The sequence below is a fragment of the Callithrix jacchus genome, chromosome 4, assembly GCF_049354715.1.
Source record: "Callithrix jacchus isolate 240 chromosome 4, calJac240_pri, whole genome shotgun sequence".
NCBI lineage: Eukaryota > Metazoa > Chordata > Mammalia > Primates > Cebidae > Callithrix > Callithrix jacchus.
The window spans coordinates 156,614,544-156,626,968 of record NC_133505.1 but is presented as its reverse complement, the minus strand read 5'-3'; the positions used below and the strand labels follow the sequence as shown (position 1 = coordinate 156,626,968).

Genomic DNA, 12,425 nt, shown 5'->3' with positions numbered 1-12,425 from the left:
ACAATTGCCATTCTAACTAGCGTGAGATGGTATCTCAATATAGTTTTGATTTGCATTTCTCTAATGACCAGTGATGATGAGCATTTTTTCATATATTTGTTGGCCTCATGTATGTCTTCTTTTGAAAGTATCTGTTCATATCCTTTGCCTACTTTTGAATGGTTTTGTTTTTTCTTGTAAATCTGTTTTAGTTCTTTGTAAATTCTGATGTAAGTCCTTTGTCAGATGGGTAGATTGCAAAAATTTTTTCCCATTTTGTTGGTTGCTGGTTCACTCTAATGATTTTTTCTTTTGCTGCGCAGAAGCTCTGGAGTTTAATTATATCCCATTTGTCTATTTTGGCTTTTGTTACCAATACTTTTGGTGTTTTAATCATGAAGTCCTTGCCTATGCCTATGTCCTGAATGGTTTTACCTAGGTTTTCTTCTAGGGTTTTTATGGTGTTAGGTCTTATGTTTAAGTCTTTAATCTATCTGGAGTTAGTTTTAGTGTAAGGCATCAGGAAGGGGTCCAGTTTCTGCTTTCTGCACATGGCTAGCCAGTTTTCCCAACACCATTTATTAAACAGGGAATCCTTTCCCCATTGCTTGTTTTTGTCAGGTTTGTCAAAGATCAGATGATTGTAGATGTGTGGCATTGCCTCCAAGGCCTCTGTCTGTTCCATTGGTCTACATCTCTGTTTTGGTACCAGTACCATGCTGTTTTGATTACTGTAGCCTTGTAGTATAGTTTGAAGTCAGGTAGTGTGATGCCTCCAGCTTTGTTCTTTCCGCTTAGAGTTGACTTGGCTATGTGGGCTCTCTTTTGGTTCCTTATGAAGTTTAAGGTGGTTTTTTCCAGTTCTGTGAAGAGGGTCATAGGTAGCTTGATGGGGATAGCGTTGAATCTGAAAATTACTTTTGGCAGTATGGCCATTTTCACAATATTGATTCTTCCTAATCATGAGCATGGAATGTTTTTTCCATCTGTTTGTGTCCTCTCTTATTTCGTTGAGCAGTGGTTTGTAGTTCTCCTTGAAGAGATCCTTTACATCCTTTGTTACTTGTATTCCTAGGTATTTTATTCTCTTTGTAGCAATTGTGAATGGCAGTTCATTCTTGATTTGGCTCTCTTTAAGTCTGTTATTGGTGTATAGGAATGCTTGTGATTTTTGCACATTGATTTTGTATCCTGAGACTTTGCTGAAGTTGCTTATCAGTTTCAGGAGATTTTGGGCTGAGACGATGGGGTCTTCTAAATATACAATCATGTCGTCTGCAAATAAAGACAATTTGACTTCTTCCTTTCCTAATCGAATACCTTTATTTCTTTTTCTTGCCTGATTGCTCTGACTAGAACTTCCAATACTATTTTGAATAGGAGTGGTGAGAGAGGGCATCCTTGTCTAGTGCCAGATTTCAAAAGAAATGCTTCCAGTTTTTGCCCATTCAGTATGATATTGGCTGTGGTTTGTCATAAATAGCTTTTATTATTTTGAGATACGTTGCATTGATACACTTATTTTATTGAGAGTTTTTAGCATAAAGCGCTGTTGAATTGTGTCGAAGGCCTTCTCTGAATCTATTGAGATAATCATGTGGTTTTTGTCTTTCATTCTGTTTCTGTGGTGGATTATGTTTATAGACTTGCGTATGTTGAACCAGCCTTGCATCCCCGGGATGAAGCCTACTTGATCGCGATGAATAAGCTTTTTGATGTGCTGTTGCAATCGGCTTGCCAGTATTTTATTGAAGATTTCTGCATTTATGTTCATCATGGATATTGGCCTCAAGTTTTCTTTTCTTGTTGAGTCTCTGCCAGGTTTTGGTATCAGGAGGATGTTTGTCTCATAAAATGATTTGGGAAGGATTCCCTCTTCTTGGATTGTTTGCAATAGTTTCAGAAGGAGTGGTGCCAGCTCCTCTTTACATGTCTGGTAGAATTCGGCTGTGAACCCATCTGGACCTGGGCTTTTTTTGGTTGGTAGGCTATTAATTGCTGCCTCAATTTCAGCCCTTGTTATTGGTCTATTCAGGGTTTTGACTTCTTCCTGGTTTAGGCTTGGGAGGGTGCAAGTGTCCAGGAATTTATCCATTTCTTCCAGGTTTACTGGTTTATGGACATAGAGTTGTTTGTGGTAATCTCTGATGGTGGTTTGTATTTCTGTGGAATCTGTGGTGATATCCCCTTTATCATTTTTATTACATCTATTTGGTTCTTCTCTCTTTTGGTTTTTATTAATCTGGCTAGCGGTCTATTTTGTTAATCTTTTCAAAAAACCCGCTCCTGGACTTACTGATTTTTTGAAGGGTTTTTTTTTTGTGTGTGTCTCTATCTCCTTTAGTTCTGCTCTGATCTTGGTTATTTCTTGTCTTCCACTAGCTTTTGAGTGTTTTTGATCTTGCTTCTCTAGCTCTTTCAATTTTGATGATAGGGTGTTGATTTTAGATATTTTCTTGCTTCTCATGTGGGCATTTATTGCTATAAATTTTCCTCTAGACACTGCTTTAAATGTGTCCCAGAGATTCTGGTACGTTATGTCTTCATTCTTGTTGGTTTCGAAGAACATCTTTATTTCTGCCTTCGTTTCATTGTTTATCCAGTCAACATTCAAGAGCCAGTTGTTCAGTTTCCATGAAGTTGTATGGTTCTGAGTTAGCTTAGCCCTGAGTTCTAATTTGATTGCACTGTGGTCTGAGAGACTATTTGTTATGATTTCCATTCTTTTGCATTTGCTGAGGAGTGATTTACTTCCAATTATGTGGCCAATTTTAGAGTAGGTGTGATGTGGTGCTGAGATGAGTGTATATTCTGTGGATTTGGGGTGGAGAGTTCTGTAAATGTCTATTAGATTTTCTTGGTCCAGATCTGAGTTCAAGTCCTGGATATCCTTGTTAATTTTCTGTCTCGTTGATCTGTCTAACCAATCTAATAATAGATTCATTTCAGTACCAATTAGCAAACCCATTTCAGTTTTGCATCTCCTAGCAACTTCTTTTGGCATGCATGATTGCCTGTGTATGTGTAATCTTCAGATTACTTAAATCAGTTCAATACCTTATTGGTTCCCACTTTAATGTTTCTGAAAAATATTCATATTACATTTGTGTGAGAGTCATAGTTTTACCATTTTGAGAATTTTCCTTTAACAGTAATTAATCCCCAGGAGCTATATCTCTGATCTCTTTAACTTGAGCAGCCTGATTTCACACCCCAACATTTCTGGCAAGAGAATTGGGTCTCTCAAATAATTTCCTTTTTCTCTAAGAATGGCTTCCTGCTGTTTGGAACACGGATGCACTCTGCCCTCAAGCTACAAAATGAAGCTAAGTTTGAAGGTTGTTGGGAATGGAGGGAGGGCAGTCACAGAGCAAAACAATTAAGTTAAATGATGTCAGATGTCCTTGTTCCTAAGTCCCTTGACTGTCCCTAGCACCCAGTAGTGTCCATTGATCAGGCTTTCCCCTGAGCGGCCACCCCCTCTGCTTCTTGAGCCATTCATCCCTCCTCTTGTCTCCCCTTGTCTCCACCACCTGCACAGGCTCCTCACCCCTGCTCTGTGTTCTCAGGTAGAGTAGTGATTTCTCCCTTTGTCTTGTGATACTTTAAGATCAGGTTCTAGGGTTCATCTTCTCATGTGCACGTGACCCAGAGAAGTATTTATCCTGCAAGGAATTATGCTATGAGATTAGTTATGAAATAATTAGTAGGTAATTTTTAAGTATCTGATATGTGTCCAGTATTGTACTAGGCACGAAGCATACAGGGAAGCTCATGTTCCTGACTTGCTTCATTCATTCATTCATTCATTCATTCATTCATTCATTGACAGGGTCTCACATTGTTGCCCAGGCTGGAATGCAGTGGCATCATCATAGCTCACTACAGCCTCAAGCAATCCTATTACCTCAGCCTCCTGAGTAGGTGGAACTATAGTCATGGCTAATTTTTTTTACGTTTTTGTAGAGATGAGGTCTCACTGTGCTATCCAGGCTGATCTCAAACTCCTAGGCTCAAGCAATCCTCCCTCCTTGACCTCCCAAAGTGCTGAAATTACAGGCATGAGCCACAGCACCTAATCTGTCTTTTTCATTTGTGAAGACAGAATAGATGATTGGTCAGAACCAAGAGGTTATCCACTAGATTCAACGTTATATATTTTCTGCCCTTGAGCAGGATATTTTGTATCCGCTTAACTGTTAATCTGTAATACATCAAAATGCAAAAGACACATATTTTTCAGGCAGCTCATTAAATGACACTGACTTTCATGATTGTTAAACATAATCCATTTAAATCTGAAGTCAGGATGTAAAATATGACATTTAGGAACATGAAAGAAAGTAGGACATTTAAGGAGATTTGTAATTCATAAATCAGTGTATTGATTTACATTCATTAGTTGCTTAAAATTTTCTAATTAAATGGTTACCTTAGTCCAGTTGGTCTCCTTTAATAAAACACTATAATTGGGTGGCTTCTACAGAGCAGAAATGAATTTCTTTCTGCTTTGGATGCTGGAAAGTCTAAAATCAAGGTACAATCAGATTTGGTGTCTAGTGAGGGCCCATTTCCTAGTTTATAACCAGACACCTCACTGTTTCCTCACATGGCAAAAGAGGCAAGGCAGCCCTCGGAGGCCTCTTTCATTTTAATTTATTTTAATTTTAAATATATTTTAACTTTAATTTTTGGTTAAAGGATCCACGTACAGGTTTGTTATATAGATAAACTAATGAGTTGGGGACTTGGTGTGTAGATTATATCCTTACTTGGATATTAAGCATATTACCCAAAAGTTTTTTTTTCTAAACCTCTCCCTCCTTCCATCCTCCACTCTCAAGTAGGTCCCAGTGTTCTGCTGTTCCCGTTTCTCTGCCCATGTGTTCTCATTTAGCTCCCACTTATAAGTGGGAATATATGGTATTTGGTTTTCTGTTCTTGTGTTGGTTTACTGCGAATAAGGACCTCCAGTTCCATCCATGTTCCTGCAAATGACATAATATTGTTTCTTTTCATGGCTGCATAGTATTCCATGGTGTATATGTGCCACATATTCTTTATCCAGTCTACTGTTGATGGATATTTAGGTGGATTCCATATCTTTGCTATTGTGAATAGTGTTGCAGTGAACATATGTGTCCATGTGTCATTATAGTAGAACAATTTATATTCTTTGGGTATATACTTAGTAAGGGGATTGCTGGGTCAAATGGTAGTTCTGTTTTTAGTTCTTTGAGGAATTGTCACACCACTTTTCACAATGGACGAACGAATTTGCACTCCCACCAGCAGTGTGTAAGGGTTCCCTTGCTCCGCAACCTCACCAGCATCTGGTGGGTTTTTTTTTTTCATTTTTTAATAATATGGGGCCTCTTTTATAAGGGCACTAAGCTCATTCATGAGAGCATGTCTCCAAACGCCATCACATTGGGCATTAGGTTTGAACATGTGACCTTGGGAGGGCACACAGCCATTCCGTCTATAGCAGTGACTTCAAAATACCACACGTAAGGAAGCTTGCTAAAGGAGGGACATGAGTTACACCAACAACTTCAAACTAACTGCATCCTGGCCACCTACTATACATAATTTTTAAAAGATACGTATTACTAAGTTTTGTAGCCACGTATATACAGTGTGTGTGTGTGTGTGTGTGTGTAATTTAGTTTATACCTATATGAGAAGCTCAAACATGTATTCCTAGCCACTGAATTCCTAGCTAGGGAGATGGGGTTGAGTCAGAAAACAGACTGAGTCATTCATTGGTTTGGCCAGAGGCCAACTACCAAAGTACTGCTGAACAGGGATCTTGAGCAGAGATTGAAGCTCCTGCTTTTTATGATCATGTGTTTTTCCAAGTTACAAATTGGGTATGTTGTGTGTACATATGTAGATAGTTTTTTATCCTGAAACTTGGAACATGTCTGTGAACTACTTTAAATTCTCTCTCCAGTGTCATCCTAATGGGAGAAAATGTGTAGAAGGGTCACCTGGGCCCTTGAAGGGAAAGCATCCATGTGACAGTTCTACATCTTCTAAATAGCTGAATGCAAAGAGAGAACGCTGTCGTTAACTAAAGGAACGAAAAGAGCCAGAGAAGGGACCTTTTGGAGTGTGCTCAGGAGGCTGAAGGTGATTATCATCATCTGCATCTGGACCCAGTGTTTCCTGCATCAGAGAGGCAGTGCCTGGACAGACAGTGGGGAAGCATGCCAAGGCCAGGTGTGGGGATGGCCCCTGACCCAGGGATGTTCTTCCTTTCAGCCCTAGTATTGACAAGAGGCTTCCTAGTGAACTGCAGGCCTGCAGAGCTGCAGTTGGCAGCTGAGCTTTGACGACCGGAAGCTCAGTGACTCACTCTCTTTTGCAGGGAGCTCCGGCACAGGGTGACGCCAGCAGCCAGATGGATGGCACACCCAGCTCCCTGGCTTTAGTGCTTCCTTGGTTTATTTTATTTTTTTGAGACAGAGTTTCTCTCTGTCACCCAGGCTGGAGTGCAGTGGCAAAATCTCGGCTCACTGTAACCTCCGCCTCCCGGGTTCAAGAGATTCTCCTGCCTCAGCCTCCTGAGTAGCTGGAATTACAGGTGCCTGCCACCATGCCCAGCTAATTTTTGTATTTTTAGTAGAGATGGGGTTTCACCATGTTGGCCAGGATGGTCTCGAACTCCTGGCCTCAACAGATCCACTCACTTCAGCCTCCCAAAGTGTAGGAATCACTGGTGTAAGCCACCAGGCCCGGCCCCTTGGTGTTTTTAAAAATCTCTCTTGACTTTGTCTTCACCTCACTCCAATGTTCACACTCAGAATCTGGTCATGACTCAGCATCCCCCTGTCACACCCACCTTCTAAATCTCTGCTTGGAATCAATCCTGCAGCCCACCCCTCCACTCACATACCATGGCAGGAGGCAGCAGCTGCTCCCCGGAAGTCTTGGGGATTCTTGACTGCATTCAGGCTGAGCAGCTGGGATAGAGCAGCTTTGTCATATCACCTTACTTGATTGAAGGCTGCAGGGCCTCACCTGGACATACCCGCAGTGTGCCTGTCATTGTTCCCATGCTCCCTTGTGTTCCTAAGTCCCAAGAGACAGTAAATGAGGGCATAAGTTACTGCACTGCTGCCCACCAGCAAGGTCTGCCTGGTTCTGAGCCAGGATTAAAGAAAGCCAGAGCCTGCCACACAGCCACCCACCCCTCCACTTAGACAGCTCTGAGCTTTACCACCTGCACCTTTCCCTGTGTGTCTCGCCTTGATTCAGCCTGGTGCCCATACATAGGAAGAGGCCATAACTGACCCTCTTCTCACTGTGGGTGGACCTGGGAGGAAAAGTTTCCAGAAAAAAGAAGGCACCAGGCCCTAGTCCAGAGCTCAGGCCTCCAGGCCACTGCAGTGACCCAGGCAAGAGACAGGGTGGGCTCAGAGCAAGATGGTACCCATGGACAGGGTGATAAATGGTCAAATTCTGGATGTGTTTTTAAGGCAGACCCCATGGGATTTCCTGATGGATTGCAGGTGAGATATGAAAGAAGGATCATCAAATACAACCTTGAGGTCTCAAGAGTTCTAGTCTTGTTTTCAGTCTTATTTATCTGACTCTCTGATCTTATCTGACCGCATAAGATCTGGTCCTATCCAACAGATAAGACCTAAGCTCCAATTCTTATCTGATGAGAATGAGACCTTATCCAATCTTGTCCTGAGTCTCAGACTGACTTCCACTTTTATTTCAGTGGGTTCTGATTCCTAGGATCAGAGGTCCACTCTATGCTCTTTGGAAGTTCTCTTATTGTCATTAAAGCTCCCTCTGCTGCCCTTAGTATTTTTGCACTCACATAAGTGACCTCTGTTTTCCATTCTGTCAATGTAGTTGACACTGGAAGCAGTGTAATAGCATGGCAACAAACATTGCCAACATTTCTTTGAAATAACAAAGGGCAGGTGGCTGTCATTGCCAGCCCTCCGGAGTAAGGCTTTTACAGGGAAAGTGATGGACAGCTTGTAGGCCAGTGTAGACTGTTTTACAACCCAAGGTCTCCATTCTGTCACTGTCTCAGTGAATGAAACTCACTTCCAGAGTAAGGCTTTTACAGGGAAAGTGATGGACAGCTTGTAGGCCAGTGTAGACTGTTTTACAACCCAAGGTCTCCATTCTGTCACTGTCTCAGTGAATGAAACTCATTTCATGGGGATTCGTTTCTTTGTAAAGAGTAATTGTGTTATGTTGTTCAGTTAGAGATAAGAATCACCCAGTGGAGACGGTGGATATATTTAAGCACTTACTATGGGCCAGACCCTATGTGAAGCTCTTTTATGTGAGTTATCTTATTTGATCCTCATCAAGGAGGTGCTGTTATTATTTCCATTTTACAATGAAAAAAATTGAGGTTTAGAGACGTGAAGTGACTTGTACATCATCACCCAAGCATGGTATGGGGTAGGCCTGGCATTCAAACCCATGTCCGTTGGTCACCAGGTTCTGTGCTCTTAACCACGCACCAGTGTTTCTTTCAGTGTGATCATGGGTTGCCTGGGTGGGCTTGGTAAGTGTAGAATCCTGGGTCCCGCTCTCCTGAACAACCCATTGACTCTGACTCTCTGAGACTAGGACCTGGAAATCCAGACCTTAACTCGAATGGCATAAAATATGACAACCGTACTATCTCATTATATCACCTCTAAATGATTGTAAACCATCCTGTGGGTCTGCACATGCACTGATGACAAATCCTCTAAGCCTAAGTCAGTCAAAATTCTAGGATTTCCTAATTAAAAACAAGCAGATGGTTCTTACAATAGTACAATTCCATCCTCTGTCATTTCAAAGTCCATTATTAATGCATCAGTGTAATAGAATGTCAAATGGTCAGCATTCTGCAGAGGACAGTATCCAGACTAGTTCATTTAAGCTGAAAGGATTTTTTTTTTACATAGAATATTAAATGGATAATACAATCATTAGGACAACTGAAGAAACAGTCTTTAGGCTGAATGTCCAGGAATGACTCCCAAAGTCCCACCACAGAGCTGAGCCTCAGCACTGTTGCTCCAGCTGTGCTCAGCAAGCTGCCTGTGAGTGATGGGAGAGTGGAGGGCGAGCATGGAGCCCTGGGTTAGGGAGTAAAGGCCCCCCAGGAGGGCCTCCACAAGGAATGAGTGGGGGAACTTGAAGAAGAGGAGGCCAAGGAAACAGGGGTTTTCAAACAGCCCAGAGTGGCCAGCGTTATTAGATACAGTAAAACGGCCAGTTAAACATGGATTATTATTATTATTATGATGTTGAGATGGAGTCTCTCTCTGTCGCCAGGCAGACACTATCTCAGCTCACGGCAACCTCTGCCTCCTGGGTTCAAGAAATTCTCCTGACTCAGCCTCCTGAGTAACTGGGACCACAGACAGATGCCACCACGCCCAGCTAATTTTTGTATTTTTAGTAGAGATGAGGTTTCGCCATGTTGGCCAGGATGGTCTCGATCTCCTGGTCTCGTCATCCACCTGCCTCTGCCTCCCTAAGCAATGGGATTACAGGCATGAGCCACTGTGTTGGGCCAAACATGGATTAAAAAAAAAAATTGTATTGCTGGTCTTGACACCTGGGTGACTTTTGCTAGGTCAGTCAGTGAGTTTTGCCAGCACTGTTTTGGGGGATGGTAGGGAAAGCAGCCACGTGGGTGGGGCTAAGAGTAAATGGGAAGTGAGCAAACAGACACAACCAGGCCTTTCAGGGAGCCAAGTGGAGATGGGAAGGAAGAGAGGCTGTGGCTGGTGAGCCCTTGGAGCTCAGAGAACTTTTTATTTGTTGTTTCATTTGATTGTTTCTTAGGATGAGAGAAACTTGAGCATAGTTATAGCAGAGCCATTTGAAAGAGAATGAGTCGATGTGTTTTAAAAGTTCTAGAAAGAAAGGGGGCAAGGACTAGAAGAAGGGGTTGACCTGGAACACAAGAGGGACAGCTCCTCCCTGCTGGCTGTCAGAAGGAAGTGACAGTGGGTACAGGTAGGGTCCCAGGAGGAGGTGGGTGGTAGAACCCTAGTCACGGTCCTGATTTTCTCCCTGAAGCTGATTCTCATAAGCTGAGAATCCCCTACTGAGACGGAAGGGCCTGGATCCTGAGCATGAAGCTGGGGATGAGGTGCAGGTTTGGAGCAGCAGCTGCTGCAGACAAGTGACAAGATTGTCAGTCAAGGCCTTGGTCACCTAAATAAAGGAGAACTGGTGAGTTCAAGGTGGGGCAGCTGCCAACAGTGTGTGATGTAGTTTAGCAGCCTCAGGCCAGAGTGCAGAGGTAGGTCCTGGGCTGCTCTGAGACATGGACTTCCGGTTGAGGATGGTGTCGGACTCAGGGCTCAGGTCAGCTGCTCAACGTGATGTGTCCCCTCTTTGTGGCAGGTACTTCAATCAGGAACCCTGAAGCTGTCCCACCTACAGGAGGGAACCTATACTTTCCAGCTGACCGTGACGGACACTGCCGGGCAGAAAAGCTCTGACAACGTGTCAGTGACGGTGCTTCCCACGGCCTACTCCACGGGAGGTGAGAAGAAAGTCCTTCCCTCACTTCCACCTGCTTATGGAAGAGTGGTGTCAGGTTGGCGTTTTGCATTCTGCTCTGCACCTCATGGGCTATTCCATTTTATTTTTGGTTACTGCTGAATGAGAGAGTCTTTGCTAAAAATACAATAACAAAAGCAGGCTCTGTTCTGTTTTAGGCTTTGCTGGTGCTACTGGGTTGGGGTAGAGAAAGTCTTCCAGGGGATGAGAAGAGGTGCTTCTGCTTTTCTTGACTTACTTCATCAAAGACAATTGCCTGGCTATTATAGGAGAGGATTTTGTTTAAAGATGGGTGGTTCATTTGTTGCATCTGTTCCAAGAGTAAAGCTGAGGAGTATAGAAACCAGCTGAACTCATGGAAGAAGAGAGTGGAATGGTGGTTACTGGAGGCTGTGCGAGGAATGGACTGGGAAGGGAGAGATGCAGGTCAAAGGGTACAGAGTGTCACTGAGACTGGAGGAACAGGTTCTGGTGATCTGTTGCACAGCATGGTGACTATAGTTAATGATAATGTATTGTCTGTTTTGAAATTGCTAAACGAGCAGGTTTTAAATGTTGTCACTACAAAAGGATTACAAGTAGAGGAAATGATAGATATGTCAGTTAGCTTGATCTAATCATTCCACAATGTAAACATATCAAAATATCACATGGTGCCCCATAAACATATACTCTTCTCTTTGACAATTAAAAATACATATAAAAACAAGGAAAAGGCATTATCACTGGATTGAAGAAAGACTTGGCTCTTGAGTGTAATTCACAGCTGATATAATTAATCACTTCAGAAGTTTTAGAAAGAAAAAAAGAGTGCAGCTAAGGAGTGCAGTTAAAATTAATTGAAATATGAAAAGGACACATCAATTTGAAAGCACTGCCTACACATTTTCATAGACAGTTAACACAGATGCCTAGACATATTAATAATATAACTTTTTTTTTTTTTTGAGATGGAGTTTTGCTCTTGTTACCCAGGCTGGAGTGCAATGGCATGATCTCGGCTCACCGCAAATTCCGCCTCCTGGGTTCAGGTAATTCTCCTGCCTCAGCCTCCCGAGTAGCTGGGATTACAGGCACACGCCACCATGCCCAGCTAATTTTTTGTCTTTTTAAGTAGAGACAGGGTTTCACGATGTTGACCAGGATGGTCTCTATCTCTTGACCTCGTGATCCACCTGCCTCGGCCTCCCAAAGTGCTGAGGTTACAGGCTTGAGCCACCGTGCCCGGCCCAATAATATAACTTTAAATACATATCATGGTTCTCACGTTGTGTTGCACAGTGTAAAACTTACTTATTTCATCCATCTATGTTTCTTACATTCCAGTTGACTAGGGCAGAGCTTTAGTCAACTGCTGACTCTGGGAGGAAAGGACTCGGGAAGAAGACACAGATACCCTGTCATCCCACAGAAATCAGAAAAGGATTGTTATTGTACAACTGAGGTGCCTGGGAGGGAGGAAGGGACTGCACTGATACAAGCAGATGGCCAACACCTCACCAGCCACTTGTTTGCCCTGGTTTATTTACATAGGCAGCTTTTTTTTTTTAAAGACAGTTTTGCTCTTGTTGCCCAGGCTAGAGTGCAGTGGTAGACTCTACAGTGACCACAGGCCACTATGCCAGCTAATTTTGTATTTTTAGTAGAGACAGGGTTTCACCATGTTGGCCAGGCTGGTCTCGAACTCCTGACCTCAAGTGATCTTCCCGCCTTGGCCTTCCAAAGTGCTTGGATTACAGGCATGAGCCACTGCTCCCGGCCCAACATCTACATTTTAAAGAAAGATTAGGTCATCAAAATTTTAAAAATATCCATTGCATGGAACTTAGCAACACTAAAGATACTGTAGTATTGTAGAGGGAACCCCTCACCACAGACACAATTCACTTTTGGAG

The 12,425-nt window shown here is 42.8% G+C and overlaps 1 protein-coding gene across 2 annotated transcripts in view; it reads left to right on the top strand.

The window, feature by feature from the left end:
- Positions 1 to 12,425, top strand: part of LRP11 (LDL receptor related protein 11) — a 48,570-nt gene that overhangs the window by 12,156 nt on the left and 23,989 nt on the right. For both annotated transcript variants that reach the window (XM_008995233.5, XM_002747108.6), the window contains exon 3: positions 10,372 to 10,513. In XM_008995233.5, the coding sequence (XP_008993481.3) occupies positions 10,372 to 10,513 (142 nt within the window). The remainder of the gene's footprint in view (positions 1 to 10,371; positions 10,514 to 12,425) is intronic.